At 36.5% G+C, this 13,023-nt stretch overlaps 2 protein-coding genes across 3 annotated transcripts in view; both read left to right on the top strand.

Moving 5' to 3' along the window:
• Positions 1–6,748, top strand: part of ubtd2 (ubiquitin domain containing 2) — a 65,988-nt gene extending 59,240 nt beyond the window's left edge. Inside the window, exon 3 of one of the 2 annotated variants that reach the window (NM_001002718.2) lies at positions 4,912–6,748. In NM_001002718.2, the coding sequence (NP_001002718.2) occupies positions 4,912–5,327 (416 nt within the window). In that variant the 3' untranslated portion in view covers positions 5,328–6,748. The remainder of the gene's footprint in view (positions 1–4,911) is intronic. The other variant, XM_087299575.1, reaches the window with a different exon arrangement.
• Positions 6,749–9,595: 2,847 nt separating this feature from the next.
• The window catches only part of il12bb (interleukin 12B, b), a 17,914-nt gene continuing 14,486 nt past the window's right edge, over positions 9,596–13,023 (top strand). Inside the window, exons 1-2 of the mRNA XM_087301831.1 lie at positions 9,596–9,684; positions 9,787–9,973. The gene's annotated coding sequence lies outside the window, so the exon portion shown is untranslated. The remainder of the gene's footprint in view (positions 9,685–9,786; positions 9,974–13,023) is intronic.

A 13,023-nucleotide genomic window follows, 5' to 3' on the forward strand; every position in this document is an offset into this window, starting at 1 on the left:
AGAGTCATTTTTGCAGTGTTGTCCTAAGAAAAGTTATAAATAAATATTTGCAGAAGTAGGAGGGGTGTACTCACTTTTGTGTGTGCGTGTGTGTGTGTGTGTGTGTGTGTGTGTGTGTGTGTGTGTGTGTGTGTGTATATATATATATATATATATATATATATATATATATATATATATATATATATATATATATATATATATATATATATATATATATATATATATTAGAGCAGCACGATTCTGGCTAAAATGAGAATCATGATTTTTTTGCTTAAAATAAAGATCACAATTTTCTCACGATTCTGTAGATGTAAAATAAAGGTATGGTAAAAACAAACATATGGCACAACATCGATAATAACATTATGTGTAGGTCTACTGGTTTCTATAAATAATTATATTCTACTTATAATAATTCTGATGTTGAATTATTATGTTTTATATATATGCTTGCAATCTGTCATATTACACAAATTTATTCACTGGTAAAATCAGACATTTGCCATTATCAGATTATATTCAACAATATATAGGGAGGAGCTTTACTGACACTGTAAACATTTATTTTCATGCACAACTGTGGGTTTGCTATAAAAAAAAAACATATCAAATGCTTGTCATAATCTTAACTCTAAAATGGGATATCATCATTTAAATGAAGTGCACACTTTCGGTTTCATTTTGACTGCTAAGTGCTTGTTCATACTTCGCGCGTGGCTCCCAAACGATCACTCTGTGCCACAAAACAAAATATTATTTACAACTGTATTAACTGTTTCTGGCAACATATGCAGGTTCTGTTCACTAAAGTAGACGCGTGCGCACCCTCTCTGTGGTAACCGCTCACGGTCATCAGCTCACGTCACGTGTGATTTCCCGGCCGCGAAAACATCATTATATGAAGACAATAATGACATTTTTAGGTGAATGATACTTTATAAATACAGTATGTGACTCATTCAACATCATTTGAAGGTGTCAATGTCACTGAGCAACGTGTGTGAAACAATGAAAAGACTCGTGCAGCCGCCTTTTCTTCTCTCCTGAACTTGAAAATGTGTTTGGCAGAATCGTAGAAATGCTGGATTAAGATCGTCTAGGAGGTCGAATCGAGATTGCGATCTTTTAACAATTAATTGTGCAGCTCTAATATATATATATATATATATATATATATATATATATATATATATATATATATATATATATATATATATATATATATATAATGTATATAACATCATGTGTTTTGTTTACAGAGTTTGAGGTTTACTGTATCATTATTATTGACATGTTACAGATGTTGACCAGTGCACACACTTTGTAACCTTTTATGTAGCAAGTTTAAGAGTCTCTTTAACACTTATGATTATTTTATTATAAAGAGATGAGATAATTTACACACAGAACTGCCAACTGGCCCAGAAATGTCAACTCGCTGTATTTTCCTCTTCGCAAAGAAACTTTACAGAGATGGAGGTACTTCTCTCGTTTTGCTAGCTTGCGGTAAAATTCTCGCTTAAGTGACCGAGATGCTATCATTTTTTAAAATAAAAGATCGTTCAGACTTGGAAAATAAATAAAACGGAAATAAATAATGATTTATTGTGCTGCCCGGTACCAATTGATACACCGACCAGTACCAGTCTGCAGACCACTGGTTTACAAGTATAGTGTTGTTGGTGTGTATAATGGTTAATAGTTAATGGTTGTACTAACTCTGAATGATTCATCAAAAAATATTTATTGACTCATAATTAGTTTCAAACTCATATGATTTTTTCCCCAATCAAACATTGCAAGAAAAACCTTGAAAAACATTTTGTGGAGATATTTAGGCTTTTACTAGAACAAAGAATCAGAACAAACGCAATAGAGCCTGTGTGCTGTATTTACTATATGAAGTAATATGACATGAGGTTATGAAGTCTGATATTCTCTCTCATCCTGCTAAAAGCTGTTCAAACCATTTGAATCTCAAATATGGTAACAAATCGCCTTTGTGAACTGGATCAACAAGTTCTTTCACAAGATCTGAGCACTTCTTCTGTCATGAAGAAGTTTCAAGGATAAGTGTTCATGAAAAAAGCTGGAAAGGATTTTTGTATAAAAAGCATCTTATTAGATTATTATGCCAGGGACAATGCGGTAATTTTCACTTCTAGCTAATTTGTTCCTCGTTTTATTCTGGTTTCATCACATGTTCTCTGATCGGATGATCAGGAAAGAGTTTCACCTGAAAGTATCCGAAGCAGAAACATTTTTATTACAGATACGAATAAAACATATACAAATTACAGAACTTTCATGTGTGTCATCCTTTTGATATGACAATATTTTTTTTGCTGAATTCCATGGAGGTGTAGCTTATTGTGATTACTATGATTTACTTCCTCTTTGGAGATTTAATCCCATTGTTCTTTTGGCGTGAACCCTGACTTTGATTCATTGCTCCTAGTTCCTCTTTGATTTATAATAGGTCTTTATGTCATAGTCTAAGGAATGCTCGTCATGTGACGCATTTCAAAACAACCTCGGTGGCTAACGCTGTGCTTGCTTGAGGTTAGAATATGTGGTTATGAAATACCAAGTGTACATCTTTTCATTAATGAAAACGAGGCCAAGGGTGTTCCAGTGGAAGAGATTTGATCTTTCATAAAATACATATTCTTAATGCATAATGGATGAATAGCCATCAATTGTGTTTACGATTTGAGATTTTGTTTATATTAGCATTTCTATGCCTTGTAGAAAGAGTTCAAATATGTGCCAATCCAAGGAGGAGGGCTTTCCCTTCAGAGTCTTGGTTTCTTCTTCCGGTGTATTTTGAAATCTTAGGGAGATTTCCTTTTAACTTTCAAATTTATGAAGGGATTTGTAAGGTAAATGTTTCAGAAACATACTGCTTTTGAGGACTTTCATAATGAAGTATGCATAATCATTTGTAAATGTATCACTGCTAGTAATCGTAAGTAAAAGTGATCCCAGACTGAACCCAAGCAAGCCAGTGGTGACAGTTATGAGGAACAAAACTTTACAAATTGACGAAAGTGAAGGGAAAAAAAAAACCTTGAGAGAAATCAACAGGGTTACTACGAACTATACAACATTGTGCCATTAGAGTCTGCAGCATAACACACAAGCGTCATATTCCTAATAGTTTAGGATTACAATTGAACCACTGAAGTCACAGCTAATGATTTTGGTTCTTTTTCTGTACATCTTGAGGCCACTGATATAGAAGAAAGATTATGGAACTCTGTAAAATATCTTGTGTTGTGTTCTGAAAATAAATCTCAGGGGACTGAAATGACATAAAGGTGAATAATTAGTTACAGAATTTCTATTTTTGGGTAAATTAATTCTTTAAAGAGCCCCTATTTTCCATTAAAAATGTCATATTTTGGTTTTAGGGGTCTCCAGCAACTGGTCGAAAAACACTTTTATTGTCTTATAATATGCATTTCTTTTTACCTAATTATACAGCGACTCCCATATGAATTGCTCAGTGATTCATTTCTTCTCAAACCCATCCTTAACGCGAAGCTAATTTACGCTGATTGGTCCGATGATCCTGTCTGTTCCGATTGGTCAACTGCGTTCAGCACGAGACAGAGAGAAATGCCCACCACGGCTACTATATGAAGTAGCACAACGTATGTGAGAGTCTGATGCAGGAATGCAATAAAGCAATGCAGTTAAACACCAGCATAGACTCTCCTCTTAAACCTAACCTCAAGAAATAACAATGACACACATTCAGTAATAATCCACACTGTGGCAAAAGTTGAACTATTTTGAAAATTGACCGCACCACTCATGTGTATGAACAGCTGATGATGGCCAAAGCAACAAACAGCAGAGGATCACCAGCTCAAAAACGCATTTAAATTGGCAAAGAAAGAAGCACATGTCGCGTTTTTAACGTGATTTTGGACGCGATTTGTGAACGTCCCCATATAGATTTGATCTGAGAGATACAGTACAAAAACTGATCTATGATCGTTACAAGATTACAAGCAGCACTGGGTCATTACAACTTATAACACACAATTAAACTCATATTTTGCAAACTACACAAAATGAGGCAACAATTTTAATGACACTTACATGTTATGATCCAGAGGAAGAAGAAACTGGTCCATTTGAACTGTAAAAGTTACTGACAAAGTCTCTGTCAAAGTCCAATAGTCTCTGCTTCTCCTTCATTATCAAACAGCCTGTGAATCCCGCATTGCAGTATAGTTTATTGTATCAGTCATCAGAAAAAAGACAGGAAAAAACAAAAAGCCAAATCTCCATCTGTCAATGATTGTCATCTTCGCATCATGATCAGTCCTGTGATCCCCAACGCCGCCACTAGTGTGTGGAGGGAAAGGGTGTGCACATTTTACCGGAACTGGAAGTATATATTTGGTGATTTACCGTATCAATGTCAATGCAATCAAACAAAAGATCCAAATCCAGCTTGATTCGACTCTTGAGTCAAATACTTAGCTAAAGAATCAATAGTTTTAAACAAGATGCACTTGCAGCTGGATGTTTTCATTCAGTGTTACACACTGCATAGAAGCTCATTTTCAAAACTCATAATAGGGGCTCCTTAAAATGTTCTTATTCCACTACTCGAACTCGGTCCTGGAGGTCCGGTGTCCTGCATTTTTGCTCCAACTTGCCTAAACACACCTGCAAGGATGTTTCTAGAATGTCTAGTAAGAGCTTTATTAGCTAGCCCAGGTGTTTCTAATTGGAGATGGAGCAAAAATCTGCAAGACACAGGACCTCCAGGACTGAGATTAAGAATCCCTATACTATATAGTCTATATGATTAACATGTATTGAAAAGTGTGGTCTACTGTATCAAAACGTTTGATATGTCTTCTAAGGCTTGTTATTTTATGTCTGCAGGCGCTCTGACTGAATGCTACGATGAGCTGGGGAACCGCTACCAGCTGCCTGTCTACTGCCTCTCCCCTCCTGTAAACATGATTGAGGAAAAGAGCGAGTCGGAGACCATTGAGGTCCCAGAAGCTCCAGCCAGCGAGGGCCAAGAATGCCAGTTGCGCCTACGTCTCTCTACAGGCAGGGATCTGCGCCTGGCAGTCCGCACCAGCGACAGTGTCCAGCAGATGAAGCGGCGTCTGCAGACCCAGGAAGGCGTAGCGGCCACCAGCCAGCGCTGGTTCTTCTCAGGCCGACCGCTCACCGACAAGATGAAGCTGGAAGAATTGAAGATCTCAAGAGACTATGTCGTCCAGGTGATCGTCAGCCAGCCTCCCACAACCCCGCCACTGCCGCAGAACCCGACCCCAGTGGAAAATTAAGGGGATGCTAACCGACTCACCAATTGGAGATTGTGTGTGTGGGTTGCTAGATCTCTTCGATTTGAGATTGGCCGTCTAGAACATCTCTAGAGGCTTCTCTCTTCAAACACTCACTGCCTTCGAGCTCTTCTTAAGGAGTTTTTTGGTTAAAAGCCTCAGGTCTTAAACAAACTGGAGCCCTGAATTGACCAATATAGGTTGAATGAGTTTTGGCAAGGGAAACTTAATAATGCTTTGTTATTTTCAAGATTATGAAGTTGTTCTTCATATTCTGTTCTGTTTTTGTGATGAGACCATATGTCTGCAAGGCAGACCAAAAGTGCGGACCTGCCCGTGTCTGTCAGAATTCTGAAACTGAGGGACACTGGAGGAACTTTTTTTGGCTTTCAGCAACAGGAGGCTCACTTGTTGGACCATTTTCGTAATTTTCGATTTATTAGAGACTCTCTAACCAAAAATATATTAAGATTTTTAAGAAGAGGAGGCCTGTTACATGTGGCAAAAACAATGCCGGTTTTGTTCCCCTGACCTTTCCTGCCATCTTTGATACTTGTTGTTCTTCAGATAACCTTTTGATTTAAACAGCGTTCATTTAACTCTTTATTTCAAAAGAGACAAGTTTTTCCCAGTCTGAAAGGTTAGTACATCTGCTCATTTTGGAACATCTCCCTAAAGCTGAGCTTGTGGTTGTCACACTTTCCTGATAACTTTCATTTCAGAGAGATATTTTGATCGATATCCTCACATATTTGACTCTCACTCCCTGTCAAACCATCCGCCCACAAGTGTGAAATCGGTATGGAAGGAAGATTTCAGTCATTACCCGCGCGACCGTTCGTATTCTTTGTAAATCGTGGCACTTTTAAGAACTTATTCAGCTCTGCGAGGTTGCCATGGCGCTGTGCTTTGCCTCACGCATCCCAAGTATATATAAGGGTGACGTGGGGGTAATGGTGTAATGAGGGTTTCTATACGCGTGAATGGGGAAGCAATGAGCAAGTGATTTAATGGAAGGAGAAGAATATGCAATGGCTGGATATTTCTACACCAAGGTGTATGGGAAGACAAATATGGATTGGGAGGACACACAGCATTGTTGTGTCCACACCTAGGATGTTTAGGTGTCATCTCTGAATGTAGCTCAAAAAGGACATTCTCATAATACTCTATATACATGTTGTTTTTTATTTGATTTAGTTTTGGCCTTTGTGTTGAGAGGAACAGTGGAAATGATGAGCCAGATTTGAATGAGCAGCACAGCTCAATATGTAGTAGCATGTGTGCTAACCGCTAGCTCACGATTTAAGTGTTTTTAAATGGATTTAGCGTCCTGTTGAAAGAGAATTTCAAAAACTGTTGCATATTTTAATGATACAGAATGCGTTTTTAATTAAAAAATGCTGAAACATTTGTACACTTCAGTATTGATGTGTCTGATTTTGTTTACATAATGTTCATTCATTTTCATTCATTTTCTTGTCGGCTTAGTCCCTTTATTAATCCGGAGTCACCACAGCAGAATGAACCGCCAACTTATCTAGCAAGTTTTTACGCAGCGGATGCCCTTCCAGCCGCAACCAATCTCTGGGAAACATCCACACACACATTCACACACACACACTCATACACTACAGACAATTTAGCTTACCCAATTCACCTGTACCACATGTCTTTGGACTGTGGGGAAACCGGAGCACCCGGAGGAAACCCACGCGAAGGCAGGTAGAACATGCAAACTCCACACAGAAATGCCAACTGAGCCGAGGTTCGAACCAGCGACCTTTTTGCTGTGATTTGAAAAGGCATACACCTGTCTGTACAAGGTCCCAGGGTTGACAGTGCATGTCAAAGCACAAACCAAGCATGAAGACAAAGGAATTGTCTGTAGACCTCCAAGACAGGATTGTCTTGAGGCACAAGGCTGGGGAAAGTTACAGAAAAAAATCAGCTGCTCTGAAAGTTTCAATGAGCACAGTGGCCTCCATCATCTGTCAGTGGAAGATGTTTGGAACCACCAGGACTCTTCCTAGAGCTGGCCGGCCATCTAAGCTGAGTGATCAGGGGAGAAGGGCCTTGGTCAGGGAGGTAATCAATAACCGAATGGTCACTCTGTCTGAGGTCCAACGTTCTTCTGTGGATAGAGGAGAACCTTACAAAAGGACAACGACAATCCACCAATCAGGCCTGTATGGTAGAGTGGTCAGACAGAAGCCACTCCCCACTTGGAATTTGCCAAAAGGCATCTGAATGACTCTCAGACCAAAAGAAACAACATTTTTGGTCTAATGAGACTAACACTGAACTCCTTAGAGTGAATGCCAGGCGTTACGTTTGGAAAAAGCCAGGCACCACTCATCACTGGGATAATACCATCCCTATAGTGAAGCATGGTGATGGCAGCATCATGCTGTCGGGAATTTTTTTTTAGCAACAGGAACTGAAAGATTAGTTAGGATAGAGGGAAAGATGAATGCAGCAATGTACAGAGACATCCTGAATGAAAACCTGCTACAGAGTGCTCTTGACTGGGGCGACGCTTTATCTACCAGCAGGACAATGACCCAAAGCACACCGCCAAAATATCAATGGAGGGGCTTCACAACAACTCGGTGAATGTCCTTGAGTGGCCCAGCCAGAGCCCAGACCTAAATCCTATTGAACATCTCTGGCGAGATGTGAAAATGGCTGTACACCGTCGCTTCCCATCCAACCTGATAGAGCTTGAGAGGTACTGCAAAGAGGAACGGGCAAAAAAAAGACAGGTGTGCCAAGCTTGTGGCATCAAATTTAAAAAGACTTGACCTACAGCACCTACCTTGTGCATAAAATACAACAAATTTGGATTATCATATGATGATATAGATAACGTGATAACCTTAATTCGACTAATAACAACAGCAATACACTTATTTACATTTAATATTTCGATTAGACAGTTTTATATTGTCGATCATTGTTACTGAAGGTAATATCCTCAAATATCTGATCTCAAGAGGAAACACACCTATTTTATGTATTAATTTTGTTATGTATTACAATTTTTTAAAGGAAACGTGCACCCAAACCCCATTTCCAAACCTAACCCCCTCTTATTGGCGGATGAGCAAATCATACCGAAATATATTAACTACATCGTACAATATAATACAATAACAAAATCTAAACGCTAACATGGGATTACGTTAAATATCAACATCACAGTCAGCAAGTTAGCTACTAAGCGTGAGCATATATATAGATTTTTTCAATATAGCTAACGTTTTATATTCGGAGGGTACAGCATTTGTCTTTGGTTTCTGAGCAGACATGTTTCGCCACATGTGAGCATCTGTGAAAGCCTCAACTCTAAGTTAAACAAGTTAAATATGTGCTTTGTTCGATTCACTCAATCCTTTATGTTAATAGGGAAGTCGCCTCTCGCTCTGGATTTTTCTCTTTATTTTTTGGAGAGAACAGATTTTTTTTTCTTTCTATGGTTTATTACTTTAGAAACTCTGAAAGCTTTAGAGATTTTCACAGACGTGGTACTGTTAATAATTAATGAACCTGGTTTTTTAGGCCATCATTACTTCCCAGTTTAGCGGAAGTGTGGAACTGTACGCGAGAACAACAATGCTAGTCAAATGGCTCGAGAAGAGATTTTAATAGCGGATATATTTTTGGTATAGAAGATAAAAGCATCAAATGAACTTCCTCCTCATCGTCATTAGGATGACTATCGATTTGGTGGTAGGATTTGAGTGGATAATTATTAGAGTAATTGTGATGAGTTTAAGTGGTCAGATGTGCTTAAGCTCTAAAATTGTTTCAGAACAACATGTACTCCTTTATTTAGTGTCAATACATACATGTGATGGATAAACAGTAGGTGAAATACATGGTCTAGAAAACTTGTGACTGGTGCAACTGTATAAATGAATTTATTACAGTTGTTAACAGTTGAAGTCAGAATTATTAGCCCCCCCTGTTTTTTTTCCCAATTTCTGTTTAATGGAGAATTTTTCAATACATTTCTAAACATGATAGCTTTAATAACTCATTTCTAATAACTGATTTCTTTTATCTTTGGCATGATGACAGTAAATAATATTTGACTAGATGTTTTTTAAGACACTTCTATACAGCTTAAAGTGACCTTTAACTAGGTTAAATGGGTTAACTAGGCAGGTTAGGGTAATTAGGCAAGTTATTGTATAATGATGGTTTGTTCTGTAGAATATCAAAAAATAAAAAATAGCTTAAAGGGGTTAATAATTTTGTCACAGTGCACAGTGGAGGAAATAAAGATTCAACATGTCCAACATCTACGGATATCAGCTTAAAGAGGACTCTCATATAGAGAATGAAGTGCTCAGAAGTGAGTTTTGCCCATACTTCAACTTAGTGTGAAAATCTTGATGGTTCTGTGGGTGTTGTATACTCAAACTGATCTTTATTTTGTATTTCCTATTGGGTTCAGGTCAGGTGATTGGCTGGGCCACTCTACTGCTGGATTTTCTTTCTCTGAAAGCATTCGAGAGTTTCCTTGGCTGTGTTTTAGATCATTATCGGTGAAATGTCAATCCTGGTTTCATCTTCATCCTCCTGCTAATGTAGATGTTGGACTGAAGCAGCTGATATTAATTCATAATGAGGAAAGGCTGAGGGTTGGTGAATAACTACTGAGAGATTTCAGTTACTGTCTGGGCTTTCACTGCCTTTCTACACCTCCCTTTCTTTATGTGTTCAATACTTTTTTTTACTGTGCCATTTCATTTTATTACACATAAATTTGTACTTTGTAAACTAATTAGATTTGTTTTCTTTGCATATGGGTAATTCTTCATCTACGGGCACTTATGCCCTTTGATCATATATCCTACAAATATATATATATATATATATATATATATATATATATATATATATATATATATATATATATATATATACAATTTTGTTCAAATTCCTCTTTCTTTGGCAAAATAACTATATTATATTATATTTTTTCATATTATTAAACCTCCTTTTAGGTGTCAAAGTCACTGTTTTCACCTTGTCGCACACCCAGAGTTTTAAAATTAAACAACGAAAATAACTTTTTAAAATACTATTTATCCAGTATCTATTATTGTATCCTAATTAAGCACCAGTGAAATATATATTTTATAGTTATTAAAGTGAGACTATTATCAATATATTTTTTTCATACAAAATATAGCTGTCACAGAGTATCAGTGTCCACCACAACACTGTAATGTCGCTTTAAAAAGTTTGTGTTAAAGATTATTTAGGTGGTTTCTATGAAAATGAATAGCGCCATCAACACATGTCAAGGATGGAGGGAATTTACATTTTTATCAACAACATATTGATTAAATATTGGTTGATAAGGAAATACATTTATTCTACATCTTTTCCAAACATCCAGTACCTTTAAACATGTTTTTAAAAACCAAACAAAATGAAGGTAAATAAGAGTGTTTTGTCTACATGAAAGGCTAGTATCAACTCAAAGCTAATCGGTGAAGCTATTTTTCATTTTTTCACAATAAACTGTTGAAATGTCATTTCCACCACCACCACACATATTAAAAAAATATATATATTTAAAAAGTTCTCATCACACATTAAAAGTGTATTCACAATGTATAAGTTCATGCTCTATTTAATACACAACTTCAGTTTATTTATTTTCTAATAATCTCTTAACCAAATTAATATGATATTTTAGAGTGTGACAGGTGTACAATTCAGCATACAACTCATTTATTTAATTGACAAATGTTTATTTATTATATATATTGTGGAAAGATTGGTTAAACTATATACAAAAATGATTTTGAGAAAATGTTTGACTGCCATAATTTATTTCATTTTGAAATAAAAGCTGCACTGAAAAAAAATGGCCTGCAAAATTGTTGCAAACAATTTGTATGTGTTGAATTTAAAAAAAGTACATTTAGTGATGTTCAACTTAATTTGTTTGTTTAAATTCAGCCCAAATAAATTGTTTACAACCACTTAACTTAAAAAGATTTAGTAAATCCAAGGAATCATCTTTCAATCATTTTTTTTCAGTGTGTATATTATAACACAATCTCACGGCAATTCCTAACTTTTTCATTTAGTGGCTAATTCGTATAAATTCGTACGATCTAGTTCGTACAATAGGGTATGTGCTGAAGCTTGTTAATAGGACTTGCCAGTAACCTGGGTTAAGCGCTTCCGGCTAACTATATTCAATCCAAAAACCAGCACGTTTAAGGTCTGTTTTCTTTAAAAATCAGCGATCTCCACTGGCTGAGTGATATCCGATATAAAGTGGGTCTTGGGTTGTACAAAAAGCTTTGCATTAAATTACATTTTCATCCGCCATGTCTTTATAATATGAGCATTTATTTTACCCCAGTATATTCAATGGAGCTTCTGCGCTAGCCTGCCAATTCTGACGGGCGCGTGCGAGTAAACGGCTTTTTGTCTCGTTTTATGCTTGAGCAACTAAATGAATGCCAAAGTTTATTTAACTGAATGTATTTTATTGACATTACAACATCGATGCTGTAAAAGGAACTGTATAAAATGGAAAAAAGTTTAAAATAACAGGTCACTGGAAGTTTATCAGTATGGGAAGAACACTAGCTCAGCATATGACGGTTGGGGTTAGGGGTGGGGTTAGGTGCCACGCCTCTTTTTTAAAATCGTACCATTTCGTACGACTGAACTCGTACGAATTAGCTACTAACTGACAAAACGTAAAACGTTTTCTTGTGAGATCATCATGAGAAAACTGGTATATTGAGATGTGGTGGAATTGACATTTGTTCACTTCACAATGGAAAAAATGTTTCTCTTCTTATCTGAGTTTGTCCTCTTACAGATCTTAAAACTAGAAAATTGTTTAAACTTGTAAGGCTATGTTACGTTTATTTTGAACATATTTTTTTTTTAACTTTAAGGCTAAAAGTGCCGTAGTTGAAGTATGGCCCATATATGGATTTCTTTGGCTGTTATCAACATCTGGTGAAAAAATGTGTGTGTGTATAAATATTTCAAAAGCTGAAAAGACTATAGGAAAATTAATCACAATGGTTTAAGTACTAGAATACAATATTTCAGTGAATTTAAAGCGATAGTTCACCCTAAAATGACAATTTCATAATTTACTCACACTGAAGTGGTTTTTAAACTTTTAAGAATTTCTGTTGAACACAAAACAAGAAGGAGGGAAAAAAGGAGACATTCAAAGCAGGAACAAAAAATACTATGGAAGTCAATGGCGGTTTTTTCAACATTCTTTAGTATCTTCCTTATAGTTTTAACACATGAATGGAGCATGAATGATGACTGAGTTTTCAGTTTTGAGTGGACTGTCTCTTTAAGACTTTTTACGAGCCCACAGAAAGGACCGTTTAAACCACATTTGACCTACTTTTTGGTGTCATATTTAAAATACATGTAGGTTTTGTATTAAATGGTTCTCAAGTAGTTTTCTCACACCGCTGTTTCAGAGTTCCACTGTGGTACAATATTTTGCGGTGAATATCGCCAAAAAGTCCCTTTGAACGTGAGCTTTGGTTTGTGGATAAAGGTGCGCACTTCTCTTATGGTTTGCACTTTCACACGTCAATAGAAAGTGACATTCACTCTATGGGACAAGTGTCACTGCTGTCTAAATGACTACGATTGACACATTCTCTGTCTTAAAAAATAAAAT

Source organism: Danio rerio, chromosome 21 (assembly GCF_052040795.2).
Source record: "Danio rerio strain M-AB ecotype USA chromosome 21, GRCz13ab, whole genome shotgun sequence".
Classification (NCBI taxonomy): domain Eukaryota; kingdom Metazoa; phylum Chordata; class Actinopteri; order Cypriniformes; family Danionidae; genus Danio; species Danio rerio.